Source organism: Ranitomeya imitator, chromosome 2 (genome assembly GCF_032444005.1).
Source record: "Ranitomeya imitator isolate aRanImi1 chromosome 2, aRanImi1.pri, whole genome shotgun sequence".
Lineage (NCBI taxonomy): Eukaryota > Metazoa > Chordata > Amphibia > Anura > Dendrobatidae > Ranitomeya > Ranitomeya imitator.
The window spans coordinates 556,676,218-556,695,926 of NC_091283.1; the positions used below are offsets into that span (position 1 = coordinate 556,676,218).

A 19,709-nucleotide genomic window follows, 5' to 3' on the forward strand; every position below is an offset into this window, starting at 1 on the left:
AGGGTTAATAGCAGCGGTAACGGAGTGCGTTGCCCACGGCATAACGTGGTCCGTTACCGCGGGCATTAACCCTGTGTGAGCGGTGAGCGGAGGAGTGTATGCGGGCACCGGGCAGTCAGTGCGGGGAGTAAGGAGCGGCCATTTTCTTCTGGACTGTGCGCGTCGCTGATTGGTCGCGGCAGCTTATTGGTCGCGGCAGCCATGACAGGCAGCTGCCGAGACCAATCAGTGAACGAATAACCGTGACAAAAGGACAGACAGACAGACGGAAGTAGCCCTTAGACAATTATGTATATAGATAATCAAACTGTATATGTTGTAGTTTTTAATGTAAAAAGATCAGCGATGTTGCCTGAAACTACAGATAACACTGAAGTGTAAGATGTAGAATGTATGAAAGCATCTTGTCCGGGCCATCCAAAAGCTGGAAGTGATATCCAGGCTAAACGATGCACAGAGTCTGATCTTGGATGGACAAGACTTAGTCCTAGACTGCCAAAATATTGTGCATGGAGAGGTCTGATAAGCAATTTTCCATCTTACAGAAATGAAGATGGGATTGAAAATCAGAGGGATGGCGCCAGAAAGGTTAAAGAGGCAACCAGATATTTTATTGCTTTGCGTCATGCAATTATTGTAAACTTTTTATTGTGAGCCGGAGGGTAACCTAAAGCAGTTCATAGCACTTAACATTTTCACGTATTATCCTCTGCCATGACCTCATGTCTTATTATTTTTGTTTTGCAGGTCAGACTGGGTGGAGATTATTGAGCCACGCTCCCATGAGCGGATGTACGTAAACCTGACGACTGGAGAATGTGGCTGGGAACCCCCGCTGGGTGTAAATGTGCGCCAGTCGGATGAGAACCAGTGGTGGGAACTATATGATCAGCAGAGTGGACGTTTTTACTATTATAATGCAATAAGCCATCAAACTGTGTGGCACAGGCCTCAACAATGCGACATTGTACCTTTGGCCAAATTACAAGCAGTGAAACGAGCGTCACAGCCGAGCCTCAGCTCACGTGCCAGTCAAGAGCGGATCTCTCATCGGGGTAGCACAAGCAGTGAGGGAGCAAACGCTCCGATTGAGGTCCTAATGCAAGATTCGGAGTATGGAAAAGATGGAGGCAAAAGGCGAGCAGACAGCATTGATAGCAGAAAGGATTCTGGGAGGTAAGCAATTATTAATAATAGTGCCAACCTACCTGTCCTAGAATGTAGTATTTATGCCATGCCAGGATTTCTTACTCCCTAGTTCTCTATGGGCACCTTATTATATATATACATATACAGCGGATCCATGACATGGACGTGTGTGTACAGTGCTAGGCTGCATTAAATTCCGTAAGTGTTGTGAGGCTACAAGTCCTTTCATGTCTGAGAGCGTGTAAAGAATCGTTTAGTGTGACACAAGCTGGAGAGCCGTCGTGTGTCAGAAAACACAAATAAAGGAGTTTTCCAGAAAAAATGGCGATTCGTGTAATTGGATTAAAAACCCACTTTACCCTTGTACGTGGTAAACTGCCATCACCTTTGCTGGTGTGAGGTAAGCAATGCTTATGGAATATAAGGGTATGTGCACACGTTGCAGATTTTTCCGCACGGATTCTACAGAATCCGCAGGTAAAATGACCTGCGGATTCCCTGTGGGTTTTCGGAGGATTTTGTGCGGATTTCACCTGTATTTTTACACCTGCGGATTCCTATAATGGAATAGGTGTAAAAACGCTGTGGATTCCGCACAAAGAATTGACATGCTGCGGAAAATAAACTGCTGCGTTTCTGCGCGGACTTTTCCACAGCACTGCGGATTTGGTTTTCCATAGGTTTACATGGCACTGTACAACGCATGGAAAACTGCTGCGGATCCGCAGCCAAATCCGCGTGTGCTCATACCCTAAGGGTATTGGCTGACACAGGACCACCGGAGCATTGGTGGCGGACTGGTGGGCGATTTAGCAGGGGAGTTATTTTATTTTGTCATCACAGACCTTTTTTGGCCACTTGAAGTTACACTGAGAAGTGAATGTAAACATATTGGGTCTGTACTTGTTTTCTCTTAAAGTGGTTGCCTGGCCTTGGAGTTCAAATCTGCAGTCACTATGTGACTGCAGACTTGTGAATCCTCACATCGTGCACGCTGCAAGGATTCTCTGGTGCGTGCAGTCAGTATGTGATTTGCATACTTCCAGCCACATTACGACTAGACTGTGTCCAGCCTCGCTCAATACACTTGCATCTAGTCTGTATGTGACTACATGGATGCAAATCACATCTTTATAGTCACACGCCTACCACTTCTGGCACTGGTTCCGGAGGATCCTCACAGCGTGCAGTAAAGTGACTGCAGATTTGTAGCCTAAGGGTATGTGCACACGTTGCAGATTTTGCTGTGGATCTGCAGCGGATTGGCCTCTGCGGATCTGCAGCTGTTTTCCATGAGTTTAAAGTACCACGTAAACCTATGGAAAACAAAATCTGCAGTGCACATGCTGCAGAAAAAATCATGTGGAAACGTAGTGTTGTTTGTTCCACAGCATGTCAATTCTTTGTGCGGATTCCGCAGCGGTTTACATCTGATCCATAATAGGAATTTGCAGGTGTAAAACCGCAGGTGGAATCCGCAAAAAAATCACGTTAAATCAGTAGTAATTCTGCAGGAAATCCGCAGTGCAGTTTACCTGCGGATTTACCAAAATCAGTCCGGAAAAATCCACAGAGTAATTTGCAGCGTGTGCACATACCCTAAGGCTGGACACCCGCTTTAATATATGTGGGCAGTACGATAAAGGAAACTTGCTAGATATTAACACATTCACTCCAGCACCAAGTAGTAGTGACAGGCTCAGAAAACAAGACGAGATGTATATAAAATATTCTGCAGTTGACCCTAGATGATCTGTAGATTTAAGAGTAATCATTTTAATTTTATTTTTCATAAATCAGTGGTACACATGGAAATCAGAAACTCTGTAATATATCTTATCTTTTTCCTCCTGGACTGATCATTCATTCTCAAAATTCTCAATTCCTGGGAGAAATCAGTCCTCAGTGAATACAGAATTTCCCATTACTGAGATGAGATAACAGTTGGTGTTTATAAAGTTCTATGGAGAACTAGCAGCAGAATGTCTGTGTCTGTCTCTAGCTCCTCCCCAGTCTGTAGAGTTTTATAGGTTGAAGAAAATGAAGAATTTGAAGAAAATGGTCCATGACAAGGCTGCAACCTGCAAAGTTGATCTGGCAACAGCAATCAGAGAACGTTGGAGCCAGATTGATGAAGAGTACTGTTTGAGGCCAGTCTCACACGTCCAGATAATTCCGATACCGGAAAAATCGGTACCGGAATTGTCCGTGTGTCTGTGAGCTCACGTAGGCCATCCGTGTGGCACACGGGCGCCACCCGTGTGCTGACTGGGTACCACGCGGAGCGTGCAGGAGACAGCGCTAGAGATAAGCGCTGTCCCCTGCATCTGGTGCTGAAGCCGCCATTCATATCTTCTCTCCAGCAGCGTTCGCTGCAGAGAAGATATGAAAAATCCTTTTGTTTTTTTGTTTGTTCGTGTTTAAAATAAAGATCCCTGTCCCTATGGGAGGTGGAGCCGCATATTCATGACTGTAATCGGCGGCCCCACGTGACCGCTCATTCAGGAGAAGCTGCGGCGAGGACAGGACGCTGCGAGGGAGCCGGGTGAGTATTTTATTAACAGCGGGGGGGCGAACAGGGGCTGGGTGGGGGGGTGGGGACAGGGATCTTTATTTTAAACACGAACAAAAAAAAAGGATTTTTCATATCTTCTCTGCAGCGAACGCTGCTGGAGAGAAGATATGAATGGCGGCTTCAGCACCACTTGGGGGGTTCAGCGCTTACTGAGCGCTGTCTCCTACACGGCACACGGACTGCACACGGACAGCGTCCGTGTGCGGTACGTGTTTTACACGGACCCATTGACTTTAATGGGTCCGTGTAATCCATGCGCTCCCACGAACACTGACATGTCTCCGTGTTTTGCACACGGTCCGTGAAAACACGCTGACATGTGCAGAGACACATTGATTTCAATGTGTCTACGTGAGTCAGTGTCTCCGGTACGTGAGGAAACTGTCACCTCACGTACCGGAGCCACTGACGTGTGAAATCGGCCTGACACAACAGCTCTCCAAGGTGTGATCACTCCTTTTTTAGATGCAGACTAATAAGCAGATCTAATTTGATGCAGGTGTTGTTTTTGGGTATGAAAATTTACATGGCGATTCCATAATTTTTTCCTCAGAATTTAGTGATTCCATAATTTTTCCCCTATACTTGGTTAATAAAAGTCACCATTACTGACTACCACATTTTTAGTTCTTGATTTCTTTTAGTGTTTCTTAAAGCCAGAAAGTTGCCATTTGAAATGACTTTAGTTTTGTGCCATGTCTGTGATCTGCCTTTTTTCTACAAAATTAAACAACTGAATGAACATCCTCCAAGGCCGGTAATTCCATAATTTTTGCCAGGGGTTGTATTATACAAGTAACTGAAAGGCTGAAGCCTTATGTAGCCTACATGAATAATGAAAAAATATACTCAGTACTGCATACGACTATTTTACCTATAAATTGTCTCATTTTAAAGATATGGGTGATTACTAGTGATGAGCTGTCAAACAGCCACGAGACATGCAGCCGCTGGGACTCGACCATATTTTTTGAGCACACCGAAGACAGTCACTACTTACCATATTCATTCACTACTTACTAGTGATGAGCGAGTGTACTCGTTGCTCGGGTGACCTCCGAGTATTTGTTCGTGTTCGGAGATTAAGTTTTCATTGCGGCAGCAGAATGATTTACAGCTAGTAGCCAGGCTGAGTACATGTGAGGATTCCCTAGCAACCAGGCAACCACCACATGTACTCAGCCTGGCTACTAGCTGTAAATCATTCTGCTTCCACAATGAAAACTTAATCTCCGAACACTAACAAATACTCGGTCACCCGAGCGTGCGGAAAACCCGAGCAACAAGTACACTCGCTCATCACTACTACTTACCATATTCATACGCTACTTACTATAGCCATACACTACTGCCTATTACTATATTCATACACCACTTACTATAGCCATACACTACTGCCTATTACTATATTCATACACCACTTACTGTAGCCATACACTACTTTCTAAATCCATACATTACTTACTATATTCATACACTACTTACTTTTACTTTATCCATACACTACTTGCTAAATCCATACACTACATTCTAAATCCATACACTATTTACTATAGCCATACATGCTCGGACCGGACACCCAAAATGTGGTGGTGCACCATCTTGGCCGACTTCAAAATGGCCGCCATGGTCACCACCCATCTTGAAAAGTTTCCCCCCTCCCATATACTAATGTGCCACAAGCAGGAAGTTGATATCACCAACCATTCCCATTTTATTTAGGTGTATCCATATAAATGGCCCACCCTGTATATCCATACACTGCTTACTAAATCCATACACTGCTTACTATATTCATACACTACTTACTATATCCATACACTACTTACTATATCATACACTACGGTGGCGCAGTGGTTAGCACAGCAGCCTTGCAGCGCTGGGGTCCTGGGTTCTAATCCCACCTTGGACAACATCTGCAAAGAGTTTGTATGTTCTCTCCGTGTTTGCGTGGGTTTCCTCCCACACTCCAAAGACATACTGATAGGGAATTTAGAATGTGAGTCTCATCGGGGACAGCGATGATAATGTGTGCAAACTGTAAAGCGCTGCAAAATATGTTAGCGCTATATAAAAATAAAGATTATTATTTATTATTACTTACTATATCCATACACTACTTACTATATCCATACACTGCTTACTATATTATACACTACTTACTATATCCATACACTACTTACTATATCATACACTGCTTACTATATCCATACACTACTTACTATATCCATACACTGCTTACTATATCCATACACTACTTACTATAGCCATACACTGCTTACTATATCCATACACTACTTACTATATCCATACACTGCTTACTATATTCATACACTACTTACTATAGCCATACACTGCTTACTATATCATACACTACTTACTATATCCATACACTACTTACTATATCATACACTGCTTACTATATCCATACACTGCTTACTATAGCCATACACTACTTACTATATCATACACTACTTACTATATCCATACACTACTTACTATAGCCATACACTACTTACTATATCATACACTACTTACTATATCCATACACTACTTACTATAGCCATACACTGCTTACTATATCATACACTACTTACTATATCCATACACTACTTACTATAGCCATACACTGCTTACTATATCATACACTACTTACTATATCCATACACTACTTACTATAGCCATACACTACTTACTATATCATACACTGCTTACTATATCCATACACTGCTTACTATATCCATACACTGCTTACTATATCATACACTACTTACTATCTCCATACACTACTTACTATATCCATACACTGCTTACTATATCCATACACTACTTACTATAGCCATACACTACTTACTATATCCATACACTGCTTACTATATCCATACACTGCTTACTATATCCATACACTGCTTACTATATCCATACACTGCTTACTATATCCATACACTGCTTACTATATCCATACACTGATTACTATATCCATACACTGCTTACTATATCCATACACTGCTTACTATATCATACACTGCTTACTATATCCATACACTGCTTACTATATCCATACACTGCTTACTATATCCATACACTGCTTACTATAGCCATACACTGCTTACTATATCCATACACTGCTTACTATATCATACACTGCTTACTATATCCATACACTGCTTACTATATCCATACACTGCTTACTATATCCATACACTGCTTACTATATCCATACACTGCTTACTATATCCATACACTGCTTACTATATCCATACACTGCTTACTATAGCCATACACTACTTACTATATCATACACTACTTACTATATCCATACACTACTTACTATAGCCATACACTGCTTACTATATCATACACTACTTACTATATCCATACACTACTTACTATATCCATACACTACTTACTATAGCCATACACTACTTACTATATCATACACTGCTTACTATATCCATACACTGCTTACTATATCCATACACTGCTTACTATATCCATACACTACTTACTATATCCATACACTGCTTACTATATTCATACACTACTTACTATAGCCATACACTGCTTACTATATCATACACTACTTACTATATCCATACACTACTTACTATATCATACACTGCTTACTATATCCATACACTGCTTACTATATCATACACTGCTTACTATATCCATACACTACTTACTATATCATACACTACTTACTATATCATACACTGCTTACTATATCCATACACTGCTTACTATATCATACACTACTTACTATATCCATACACTACTTACTATATCATACACTGCTTACTATATCCATACACTACTTACTATATCATACACTACTTACTATATCCATACACTACTTACTATATCATACACTGCTTACTATATCCATACACTGCTTACTATAGCCATACACTGCTTACTATATCATACACTACTTACTATATCCATACACTACTTACTATAGCCATACACTACTTACTATATCATACACTACTTACTATATCCATACACTACTTACTATATCATACACTGCTTACTATATCCATACACTGCTTACTATAGCCATACACTACTTACTATATCATACACTACTTACTATATCCATACACTACTTACTATAGCCATACACTGCTTACTATATCATACACTACTTACTATATCCATACACTACTTACTATAGCCATACACTACTTACTATATCATACACTGCTTACTATATCCATACACTGCTTACTATATCCATACACTGCTTACTATATCCATACACTACTTACTATATCCATACACTACTTACTATAGCCATACACTGCTTACTATAGCCATACACTGCTTACTATATCATACACTACTTACTATATCATACACTGCTTACTATATCCATACACTGCTTACTATATTCATACACTACTTACTATAGCCATACACTGCTTACTATAGCCATACACTGCTTACTATATCATACACTGCTTACTATATCCATACACTGCTTACTATATCATACACTACTTACTATATCCATACACTACTTACTATATCATACACTGCTTACTATATCCATACACTGCTTACTATATCATACACTACTTACTATATCCATACACTACTTACTATATCATACACTGCTTACTATATCCATACACTACTTACTATATCATACACTACTTACTATATCCATACACTACTTACTATATCATACACTGCTTACTATATCCATACACTGCTTACTATAGCCATACACTACTTACTATATCATACACTACTTACTATATCCATACACTACTTACTATAGCCATACACTACTTACTATATCATACACTACTTACTATATCCATACACTACTTACTATATCATACACTGCTTACTATAGCCATACACTACTTACTATATCATACACTACTTACTATATCCATACACTACTTACTATAGCCATACACTACTTACTATATCATACACTACTTACTATATCATACACTACTTACTATATCCATACACTACTTACTATATCATACACTACTTACTATAGCCATACACTACTTACTATATCATACACTACTTACTATATCCATACACTACTTACTATAGCCATACACTACTTACTATATCATACACTACTTACTATATCCATACACTACTTACTATATCATACACTGCTTACTATATCCATACACTACTTACTATATCATACACTACTTACTATATCCATACACTACTTACTATAGCCATACACTACTTACTATATCATACACTGCTTACTATATCCATACACTGCTTACTATAGCCATACACTACTTACTATATCATACACTACTTACTATATCCATACACTACTTACTATAGCCATACACTACTTACTATATCATACACTGCTTACTATATCCATACACTGCTTACTATAGCCATACACTGCTTACTATATTCATTCACTGCTTACTATATTCATTCACTGCTTACTATATCCATACACTACTTACTATATCATACACTACTTACTATATCCATACACTACTTACTATAGCCATACACTACTTACTATATCATACACTACTTACTATATCCATACACTACTTACTATAGCCATACACTGCTTACTATATCATACACTGCTTACTATAGCCATACACTGCTTACTATATCCATACACTACTTACTATATCCATACACTACTTACTATATCATACACTGCTTACTATATCATACACTACTTACTATATCCATACACTACTTACTATAGCCATACACTGCTTACAATATATCATACACTGCTTACTATAGCCATACACTGCTTACTATAGCCATACACTGCTTACTATATTCATACACTGCTTACTATAGCCATACACTGCTTACTATATCCATACACTGCTTACTATATCATACACTGCTTACTATATCCATACACTACTTACTATATTCATACACTGCTTACTATATTCATACACTGCTTACTATAGCCATACACTGCTTACTATATCCATACACTGCTTACTATATCCATACACTGCTTACTATATCATACACTACTTACTATCTCCATACACTACTTACTATATCCATACACTGCTTACTATATCCATACACTACTTACTATAGCCATACACTACTTACTATAGCCATACACTGCTTACTATATCATACACTGCTTACTATATCATACACTACTTACTATCTCCATACACTACTTACTATATCCATACACTACTTACTATAGCCATACACTACTTACTATATCCATACACTGCTTACTATATCCATACACTACTTACTATAGCCATACACTACTTACTATATCCATACACTGCTTACTATATCCATACACTGCTTACTATATCCATACACTGCTTACTATATCCATACACTGCTTACTATATCCATACACTGCTTACTATATCCATACACTGCTTACTATATCCATACACTGCTTACTATATCCATACACTGCTTACTATATCCATACACTGCTTACTATATCCATACACTGCTTACTATAGCCATACACTGCTTACTATATCCATACACTGCTTACTATATCATACACTGCTTACTATATCCATACACTGCTTACTATATCCATACACTGCTTACTATATCCATACACTGCTTACTATATCCATACACTGCTTACTATATCCATACACTGCTTACTATAGCCATACACTGCTTACTATATCACACTGCTTACTATATCATACACACACACACACACACACACACACACACACACACACACACACACACACACACACACACACATATATATATATACACACACACACACACACACACACACACACACACACACACACACAGCTGTGACTCGTCCTTCAAGACTTGGCAAACAGGCCACAAAAAAATATTTTATTCAGAGCAAATTGGCAAATGGGATGTGCTAATGACGCCTTTTATGGCTAACAGATGTTTGATGCCTTCCCAACTGTTCTGCTGCCTGGATGGGACTGCCAGCGACTACATCAGATCACTGATAAACCAGAAGAGTTTATTTTTGTTTCTTCACACTTTCCCTTCATTGCCTGAAAAGAGAACCCACATGTCTGCTTGTACAATGTATTTTCCAGACCCCTCCCCCCCCCCCCCCCCCCGCCCGCCCCCCAGAATAGGAAGGCAGTGTGGTTATTGAGCTGAGTCTGCCTAAGGCAATTAAAGGGATGTTTTGTTTTCACACTTTATGGGTTATATAATGTTACTAGTAGAGCAGCAGCAGAAAAATTGGGGGCAGCATTGCCTAATCTTAAGCTATGTTCACATGTCCAGTAATCATCAGTTAGAGCGGATCCAGCAGCAATTCCTTGACAAAGAAGAAAAGTTGTCATCCGGAAAAAAAAACTGAATTTACATGATCCATTTTTCGAAGTCTATGGAAAACAGATTCGTTAACAGATCCACTTTCCATAGACTTTAATGTTAAAAAATAAATAAATATCCAGTTGAAATCAGTTCAGTCTGACAAAGTTATTTCAAAGCTAATTTTATCTTCACAACTTGTTTGGCTTTAAATTGCTGCTGGATCCGTTCTAAAGAATGAATCCTGGACATGTGAACTTGGCATTAGGCCGGGGTCACACTTGCGAGTGCAATGTGAGAAACTCGCGCCTCAATACCCGGCACTGCCTCCGACACTCGGGACCAGAGCGTTTAGCTACATAGAAATACATGCAGATGAACGCTCCGGACCCGAGTGTCGGCGGCAGTGCCGGGTATTGATGTGAGAGACTCTCGTGAGTTTCTCGCATTGCCCTCGCAAGTGTGACCCCGGCCTTAGTTGAAGACAAAATTTTTTTTGTCCATCTAAAAAAAACCCTGATATTAAATGTATTCGTTCTACATTGAAGTCTATGAAAAATGGTTCCGTTTAGCCACCCGTTTTAATTTAAAAAAAGGATCTGTTTATTACTTACTGGATCAGTTTCAAATGGAAGGAAACAGAAGGCTATTTAACAAATCCATTTTCCATAGACTTCAATGTTAAGAAGAAAAAAAAATTGGATCCAGTTGAAATCAGTTTTCTTTAGCTGGACAAAAAAAAGTTGTCTGCGCAAAATTTTTTCTCAACAGATTGGTGCTGGATCTGTTCTAACAGGTGACTACTACCACTGGACGTGTGAACAGAGCCTTAACCAACAGAATCAATTACTATGAAGCCTTATGACATAGCCGTATGCACAAGTCCCTGGGGTTCTGCACAATGGCGCAGTAGGCATGGCATTTGGTGGGATATGCTACCACCCGACAGCACAGTATTACGGAGGTATTATTACTGCCCTACACTACGTCTGTATAACTTTCTATGAGGGCCTTATCATGGCTCATTACCATTCTGAACATGTATTATTATTTATTTATATAGCACCATTAGTTCCATGGTGCTGTACATGAGAAAAGGGGTTACGTACAGAGTTATAGATTTTGTTTACAGTAAACAAATTTACAGTGATAGACTGGTACAGAGGGGAGAGGACCCTGTCCTTGCGGGCTTACATTCTACGGGATAATGGGGAAGAGACAGAAGGTTGGTGGTGAGGCGGCAGTTCTGGTGGTGGTGAGGTGGCAGTTCTGGTGGTGGTGAGGTGGCAGTTCTGGTGGTGGTGAGGCGGCCGCTCTGGTGGTGGTGACGCGGCAGCTCTGGCGGTGGTGAGGCAGTTCTGGCAGTGTATGAACATAATACAACTTCATACTTGAGTTCGCAACTTGCCACTGACTTTTATATAAAGCAAGAAGTTGTATGACTTGAAGTTGCAAGGCATTACATAGTAACGGTTAGGTGTCTCCTTAATGGAAAAAAAAATTACGTCACAGAAGTTGCTGTTTATGTTGTCCGGTTAGCTAAAAAAAAAATGTGGAGAACATTGCTTATGTTTTATAATAATTTAGAATATTTGCTTATATAGTGGCATTCATTTCCACAACATATAGCAGATAAGATTATCAGTGCCCTCATTGGGGCTCAGAATCTAAATTTCCTATCAGTATGTTTATTGAGGAAAACTGGAATACCCAGAGGAAACCCAGATGTCCTTTGAACCCTGGACCCTAGTACTGCAAGGTGCTAACCACTGAGCCACCGTGCTGTCCTGACAGTAAAGTTCCTGCCATGCCATCACTGCCTCCCTGCTGGTCTGTTATTGCAGGACTGCAGTGCAGTAGTGACGTCACATAAAACATGGCCCTACTATCAATACCTGGGCTCGGCGGTCTCATGCCCTCTACCTCATCATCACTGCTTAGTCCATTGATCGGTTGCAGCTGTCATATGTAGGTATATAGAAAAACAATATGGCCGGCACACTTGGTAAGTGAAATCAGATGCAGTAGTAGGGACCAGATGAACCCACAATAATCAAAATAGTAGACCACTCTGGCATTTTGAAGAATATATATTTATTTGAAGAACCTCATATGTATTAATATGAGGCAGCTGCACACTATACCTTGAAAAAAGGTCCGATGTCGAAATGTTGGCTGTGTGTAAAAAATCAATTTCTCTTCACATGTAGACGTGACCATCATGGATCAAAGCTTCTGACTGCTGTGAAATTGAAATCTCAAAAGTTTTATGAAAGGGAAGTTCCTGGTTCCATAAACGGGGAAAACAATGAGATCTTTTCACACTTTGAGGCCGGAGTCACACATGCGAGAAACACGTCCGTGTCTCGCATGTGAACAGCAAGCTCTAGCGCCGGCACTTCGGAGCGGAGCGTGCGGCTCCATGTGTTCCTATGCGGCCGCACTCTCCGCTCCGAAGTGCCGGCGCCAGAGCTTGCTGTTCACATGCGAGACATGGACGTGTTTCTCGCATGTGTGACTCCGACCTAACTGTTTTTGTGGACCAGAAGACCAGAAAAAAAAATTCTTCATTTTTTTTTTTCTCCATTGAAAGACTTTCTTAGGAGACCTTCCCACAGACCCAGATTTTCCTCACAGAGATGATAGTTCCTCGCTATTATTTGTGCTGTCCTTTTTTTATCCTTTTTGGCTCATAGAAACCTACTGCTGTATTCCTGACATTGCTTCCTGCAAGGACAACTCAGCACATTTTGGCAGGTCATCTATTACCGTGAAATGCAACACTTGGCAAGAGACGAAGACCAAGCAATATTTAAGTTGATATTGGTGTGCCGAAGGTGGAGGGTTTGGTGTCTGGTGTTAGGGAACCACGCATGGAAGCCTCCTGGTCCATGCTCCTGTTCAGGCTTGTAGCTGAAGGGCCTTCGTTTCACACTTGTAGATGCAGATTCGTGGTCTGTGTCTTATGCAGACAGAAAATACCCAGCTATCTGGCTGGCGGGGACACAAAACATGGGCTGAATAGAGCAGCTGTTGCTGGATTCCGTGCAGTCAGCAGATCCTAAGTGTACAGATCTCACTCCCTTCTTACAATGGATTCTTTCATGAGCAGCTTGTAAAGTCCAACCAAAGGGAGGACAGACAGCTGCTGCATTGTCTACTCTGGAGTGGCCGAGGAAACTTCTCAAGATATTTTTCAGATATTGTTGCCCATAAGAAGATTATAAAATTTGTATATTACAAAAGAAAAATCTAAAACTGTATTTTCATTCAAATTATTTTGAGGGAAAACGCTAATAGAACATACTATTACTATAATATTTATTTTATCATGCTTCCTTATATAGCGGCAACATATTCCACAGCGCTTTACATAATTTGTCATTGGTGTCTCACAATCTACATTCCATATCCGTATGTCTTTGGAGTGTGGGAGGAAGCCCGTGCAAATATGGGGAAAACATGCCTTTATTTAAATTTTTCAGTGTTCCTGCATCTTGTTGGGTCAGGCCAAAAGTCTCCATTTTTCTTTTTAAGCTTGGAAACCACATTGAAAGCGTTGCTCCATCTGGACTTTTATTCAGAACGAATTGATATCCCAAAACAGTGCAGCCAACGTGGATCCACCTCCTGCTCTATCTCACCTAAGTCTCCGATACATAGGAACGCTCCACCCAGCCGAGCACTAATGTGTTCTCTATTAGAGAGCTCTCCTCTAGTAGTGGCCTATCTTCTTAGGATCAAAAGGATCGGCCAACGAAAATCAGATGTGCTTCACCCTTCTGTCTCCCCCACTACATCATCTGTCGGGAGGACCCCATACTCATGAGATTGTCTTGCTTATGTCAGGATGTAAGGCCAATTTTAGTCTAACATATATGGGGGCATTGAAAGGAATCTGTCATCTAAAAAAATGCTATTAACTTGTAGATATGAGGTTAATCTGCGGGGTAATAGCATTCTGACATCGTGCAACCTCACTGCTAGCCTGGAAGGAAATTGACGTTATTCTTCCTGGCAGCCTCTGGCTTTCAGTCAGCACTCTGAGCATAGCAAATGTCAGTTGTAACTGTGGCCCCGACAATGACTTACAGGCCACTCGTCATTCTTTTTCAGACCAGGCTGATGGGACAGGTCTGGAGACATGACCCTCCACCAGCGGCCATTGTATGGAAAGAAGTGCTGGTCAGTGTGTGAGGAAAGCTGCACTAACAAGAGAAAATGGCTGACCTCTAAGGCTACTTTCAAACTTCCGTCGGTACAGGGCTGTCAGCCCAACGGACGTTGTGCTAAATTTAGCACAACGTGGGCAGCGGATGCAGTTTTACAACGCATGCGCTGCCCATTGTGAGTTCTGGGGAGGAGGGGGCGGAGTTTCGGCCGCGCATGCGCGGTCGAAAATGGCGGACCCATCGCACAAAAAAATGTTACATTGAACTTTTTTTGTATTACCGACGCATCCAGTGCACGACATATGGAACGTGAGTCCATACGTCGCGATGTGTCGGTAATACAAGTCTATGTGCAAAAAACGCATCCTGCATGCAACTTTGCAGGATGCGTTTTTTGCACAGAACGACGCATTGCGACGTCTTTATAAAGACGGATGTGTGAAAGTAGCCTAACAGAGAATCTGTCAGTAAGCTCGTTATCACAGTCTAACGAGAGAGTTTGTAACTCCATTTTATCTATCTTTTACTGAGTTCCTCTCAGCTGATTTATGGTCATTTTGTGCCAGAAAATAAAGAGAGCCTGTAAGATCAAAACAGTGCAAAATTTTTAAGGAATCCCGGTTGCAAAAAAATAATTTTAGATCAAAATACATGCATTTAAGTTAAAAAAAAATAAAAATAAATAAAATAAAAAACTTGTCCCCAATGGTGGCTCACCCATTTATGTGTTACAGAATATATTCATTTTAAAAATCGTTAGTGTGCAAGGTCAGAGACACTTCACCATTGAGCCGTCTGTCAGCCAGTATTGGATGTGGTTACAGCTGCCACTCACTGAGAAGTGACGGAAGCCGCTCTGGCTGCACCTCTATGACTGAAAGCTGGAGGCTACCAGAAAGAATAAAGTTGATTTTCTCATGGCAGTGGGGCTCTCGGTGTGTTTGCCAGGCATCTTGAGGATGCTATTTACCTGCAGATTAATCGCATATCTGCAGGTTAGTAGCGTTTTTCTACATGGCAGGTTTCCATTAAGTTATTACCATGGTTTACCCAGTCCTTTCTAATTTTTCTGTGTGCTATACTTATTTTGAGGACAAAAATTATAGGAATTGGTTAGTGAAAGTTTGAGAACCAGAAATTTAGGAACAGAAATTGCAACACTGATACATAAAGCAGTTTTTTGGACATTTTACTAATTTTGGACTTTTTTGTGGCAGATTTTCGATTCCTTTATGTTCTGTGTATATCGTTCCTCTTTTTTTAAAAGAGCCTGACAGCAGATTTATGCAGCATGAATCACAGTGGCTGTGCTATTGTAGATGTGCATGTTTTATTCCGAGGCATTGCTGCATTTCAGAGAAAACACGATCAGGGATGATGCGTCTCCGGTGACTAGTCAGTGGTAGATCTCCACCAGCTTCTCTCCACCCTGGATTAACATGTTCCTCTCTATTCATTTCTAGAGCAAAACCTGGCTGTCTAAAGGTACCTTCACACTGAACAACTTAACAACGATATCGCTAGCGATTTGTGACGTTGCAGCGTCCTGGATAGCGATATCGTTGTGTTTGACACTTAGCAGCGATCTGGATCCTGCTGTGACATCGTTAGTCGGAGCAGAAAGGCCAGAACTTTTTGTCGCTGGATCTCCCGCAGACATCGCTGAATCGGCGTGTGTGATGCCGATTCAGCGATGTCTTCACTGGTAACCAGGGTAAACATCGGGTTACTAAGCGCGGCCCTGCGCTTAGTAACCCGATGTTTACCCTGGTTACCAGGGGACTTCGGCATCGTTGGTCGCTGGAGAGCTGTCTATGTGACAGCTCTCCAGCGACCACACAGCAACGAAACAGCGACGCTGCAGCGATCGGCATTGTTGCCTATATCGCTGCAGCGTCGCTTAATGTGACGATACCTTAAGGGTGTGGGGTAGGGGGAGCAGGTAGACTGACAGCAGGCTCAGCCTTAGACTGCCATCACACGATCAGTATTTGATCAGTATTTTACCTCAGTATTTGTAAGCCAAAACCAGGAGAAGAACTATCAGAGGAAAAGTATAATAGAAACATCTGCACCACTTCTGCATTTATCACCCACTCCTGGTTTTGGCTTACAAATACTGATGTAAAATACTGACCAAATACTGCTAGTGTGATGGCAGCCTTAGAGTCGGCTGTCAGTCAGCGCCAGGGTGCGGATACAGCCGCCGCTCACTATACACAGAGCGGTGACTGAACTTGCACTGGTGGATCGGGGCACAGGATACTCGGTACCGGTCCTTTCTGTTTCAGTTCTGGGATTGTCACGGTGGCTGGACCCAGTCCGTGACCCTGCTAAGGGGCGTCCAATAAAAGGTGATAGGAGTCTGTCAAGGTTTCGTGATGCCACCTGTGGTGTTCGGTCAGGATGACCGACGCTGCTTGGGGTCCGCTGGAGTGATGGAATGGCAGCTAGATGGTATACCTTCCCACAGGTGAAGTATGTCCCCAGGGCTTCCCAGTGATGTAGATGGCGATGGTGTGAGGTGCAGACAATAACGAGGACACAAGGTTGCAGTCTCTTTCTCTTTACTGAAGACTTCAGGATCCGCAATCCAGAGCACGTTTAACAGGGCTTTCTGAGACCGGCCGGTCCGATGGGCACATCCAGAGTTCCCTTTGCAGGTGGAAATCAGTGCCTACCACTAGCGCCTGTGTGTTGTAGTGCTACCCTGCTGAGCATTCGGAATAGTCCTCACAACTTCTGTTCTCGTTCGTTCGTTCTTTCAAGTTCTTTCTAATTCTTTCGCTCTCTTGTTCCAGATGTTACTAGTTTCTCGTCCCCCAGATATATTATGGCTAGGGCGCATCCGTATGACGGGAAGGCTTGGAGCTCTTCCGGGACCCTAGAGACGCCCCTCTCCACGTGTTGCCCCCTATGTCTTCGTAGGAAATTTAAGGTAGACAGCCAACCTATAATTAACTGTCCTGCGGAGTTCGAAGTAAGGCATGGAGTCAGTTACTTCCGCGGTGTTCCGGCCACCGGCTACGCGCCTCAGTAGGATGTTGCCTCGGTCTCACGGCACGACTCCTACTGGCTCTCCTTTGTGCTTGATCTCGTTTCTCACTGTTCCACAATACCCTTCGCTTCGTGTCTCTTTCTTAGGATACCGCCGCAAGGTAGTGCAGGCGCGGTTCCGTAACGTTCTGCTCTGTTCGCTAGGTACCTGCCAGGTTCCCACGCCCGACAGGGACCCCCCTGTGTCTTCTCCCTGCAACACCCCCTGCCACGGGATGTTGCCTGAATCCAACCCAGTCAGCTTCTGACTAACTTCCTACCCAACCCCTAGTTTTACCAGTGTGAGGAGTGGCCCAATAAATAAAGCCTTTTTCTCCCCCTAGTGGCCGGAGTGTGAAGTATAATGTGTGCTGGTGATACCTGGTCAGTAGAATTCCTTCAGTGCCATCAGACGTACCATCACTCCCCTTAGCGGCAGAGTGTCATATTGCAACGATTAGATCTCTGGGGCACTGCACTGGCACCACCTCAGTGACTGAAATGCGAATGCTACTGGGAGGAGTAAAGTTAATTTCCTCCTGGCAGCGGGGCTCTAAGTGCAGGTGTCGGGCAGGTTCAGAAGACAATTAAACTGCAGATTAACCCCATATCTGTTTTTTCACATGACGGGTTCCCTCTTAAGCCAGTATGCTGTATTTGGTGCACATTGACTTTTCTGTCTGGCATAAACCCGACCTTTGTTAATTGTTGGCATACTCCTGTGCCCAATCCAGTTTTTAAGGACAGGTGCTGGACAGGAGCCATAAGCACAGAAATAGCTACTGGTCTGAGTCCTAACAGAGGCGTGCAACAGGTGCGCTGAGTAATTTAGTATGAAGAGAAATATGAATCAGAAGTGACAGCTGTTATTTGTTGGTGGAGATGCCATCTTGGACTCGTCTGCGATGCACAATATATGTTTGTGGGATAGGAGACCATATGTGTATGTAGTAATGCATGCGGTGGCAATGGAATGGCCGCTCTTGTGACAAATAGCTGTTTTCGTTTTTCTCTTGTAGCATTTAAAACCTTTCCAATCTTTTTTTTCTTATTGTTTGACTCACATTTATTATCTTATATTAACACTTTCAGCAAGTAAAGTAATTCATTGGTACTTCTAACATACTAGCCCCAAACCGAGGGCTTTTTAGGGCAAATCTATATGTTTTCAGTTATAAAATTAAAAGGAACTTATCTGCAGGATTTACCCCTATAAACCGCTTCTACCACTATTTGTCACTTCAAAAGTTTTTCTCTAAAGTTAAAACCATTAGTTATTAGTGCTGTAGTTTAAAAAGTGTCCTCCGGACAGATACAGATTAGTGAAGGGGGCATTTACACTGGCAGACGTTAACAGCGATCAAGGCTGTTTAAAAGCTTGTTTAGATAAGCTGACCACTCTTTCATGCGCACATAATCATGTTTAATACAATCGTTCTGTGTGCATAGAACATCATACTATTGCCAGAAACATGTGG

At 41.8% G+C, this 19,709-nt stretch overlaps 1 protein-coding gene across 1 annotated transcript in view; it reads left to right on the plus strand.

The window, feature by feature from the left end:
* Nucleotides 1-19,709, plus strand: part of LOC138664945 (rho GTPase-activating protein 39-like) — a 102,837-nt gene that overhangs the window by 26,284 nt on the left and 56,844 nt on the right. Inside the window, exon 2 of the mRNA XM_069752007.1 lies at nt 748-1,176. Coding sequence (XP_069608108.1) covers nt 748-1,176 — 429 coding nt within the window. The remainder of the gene's footprint in view (nt 1-747; nt 1,177-19,709) is intronic.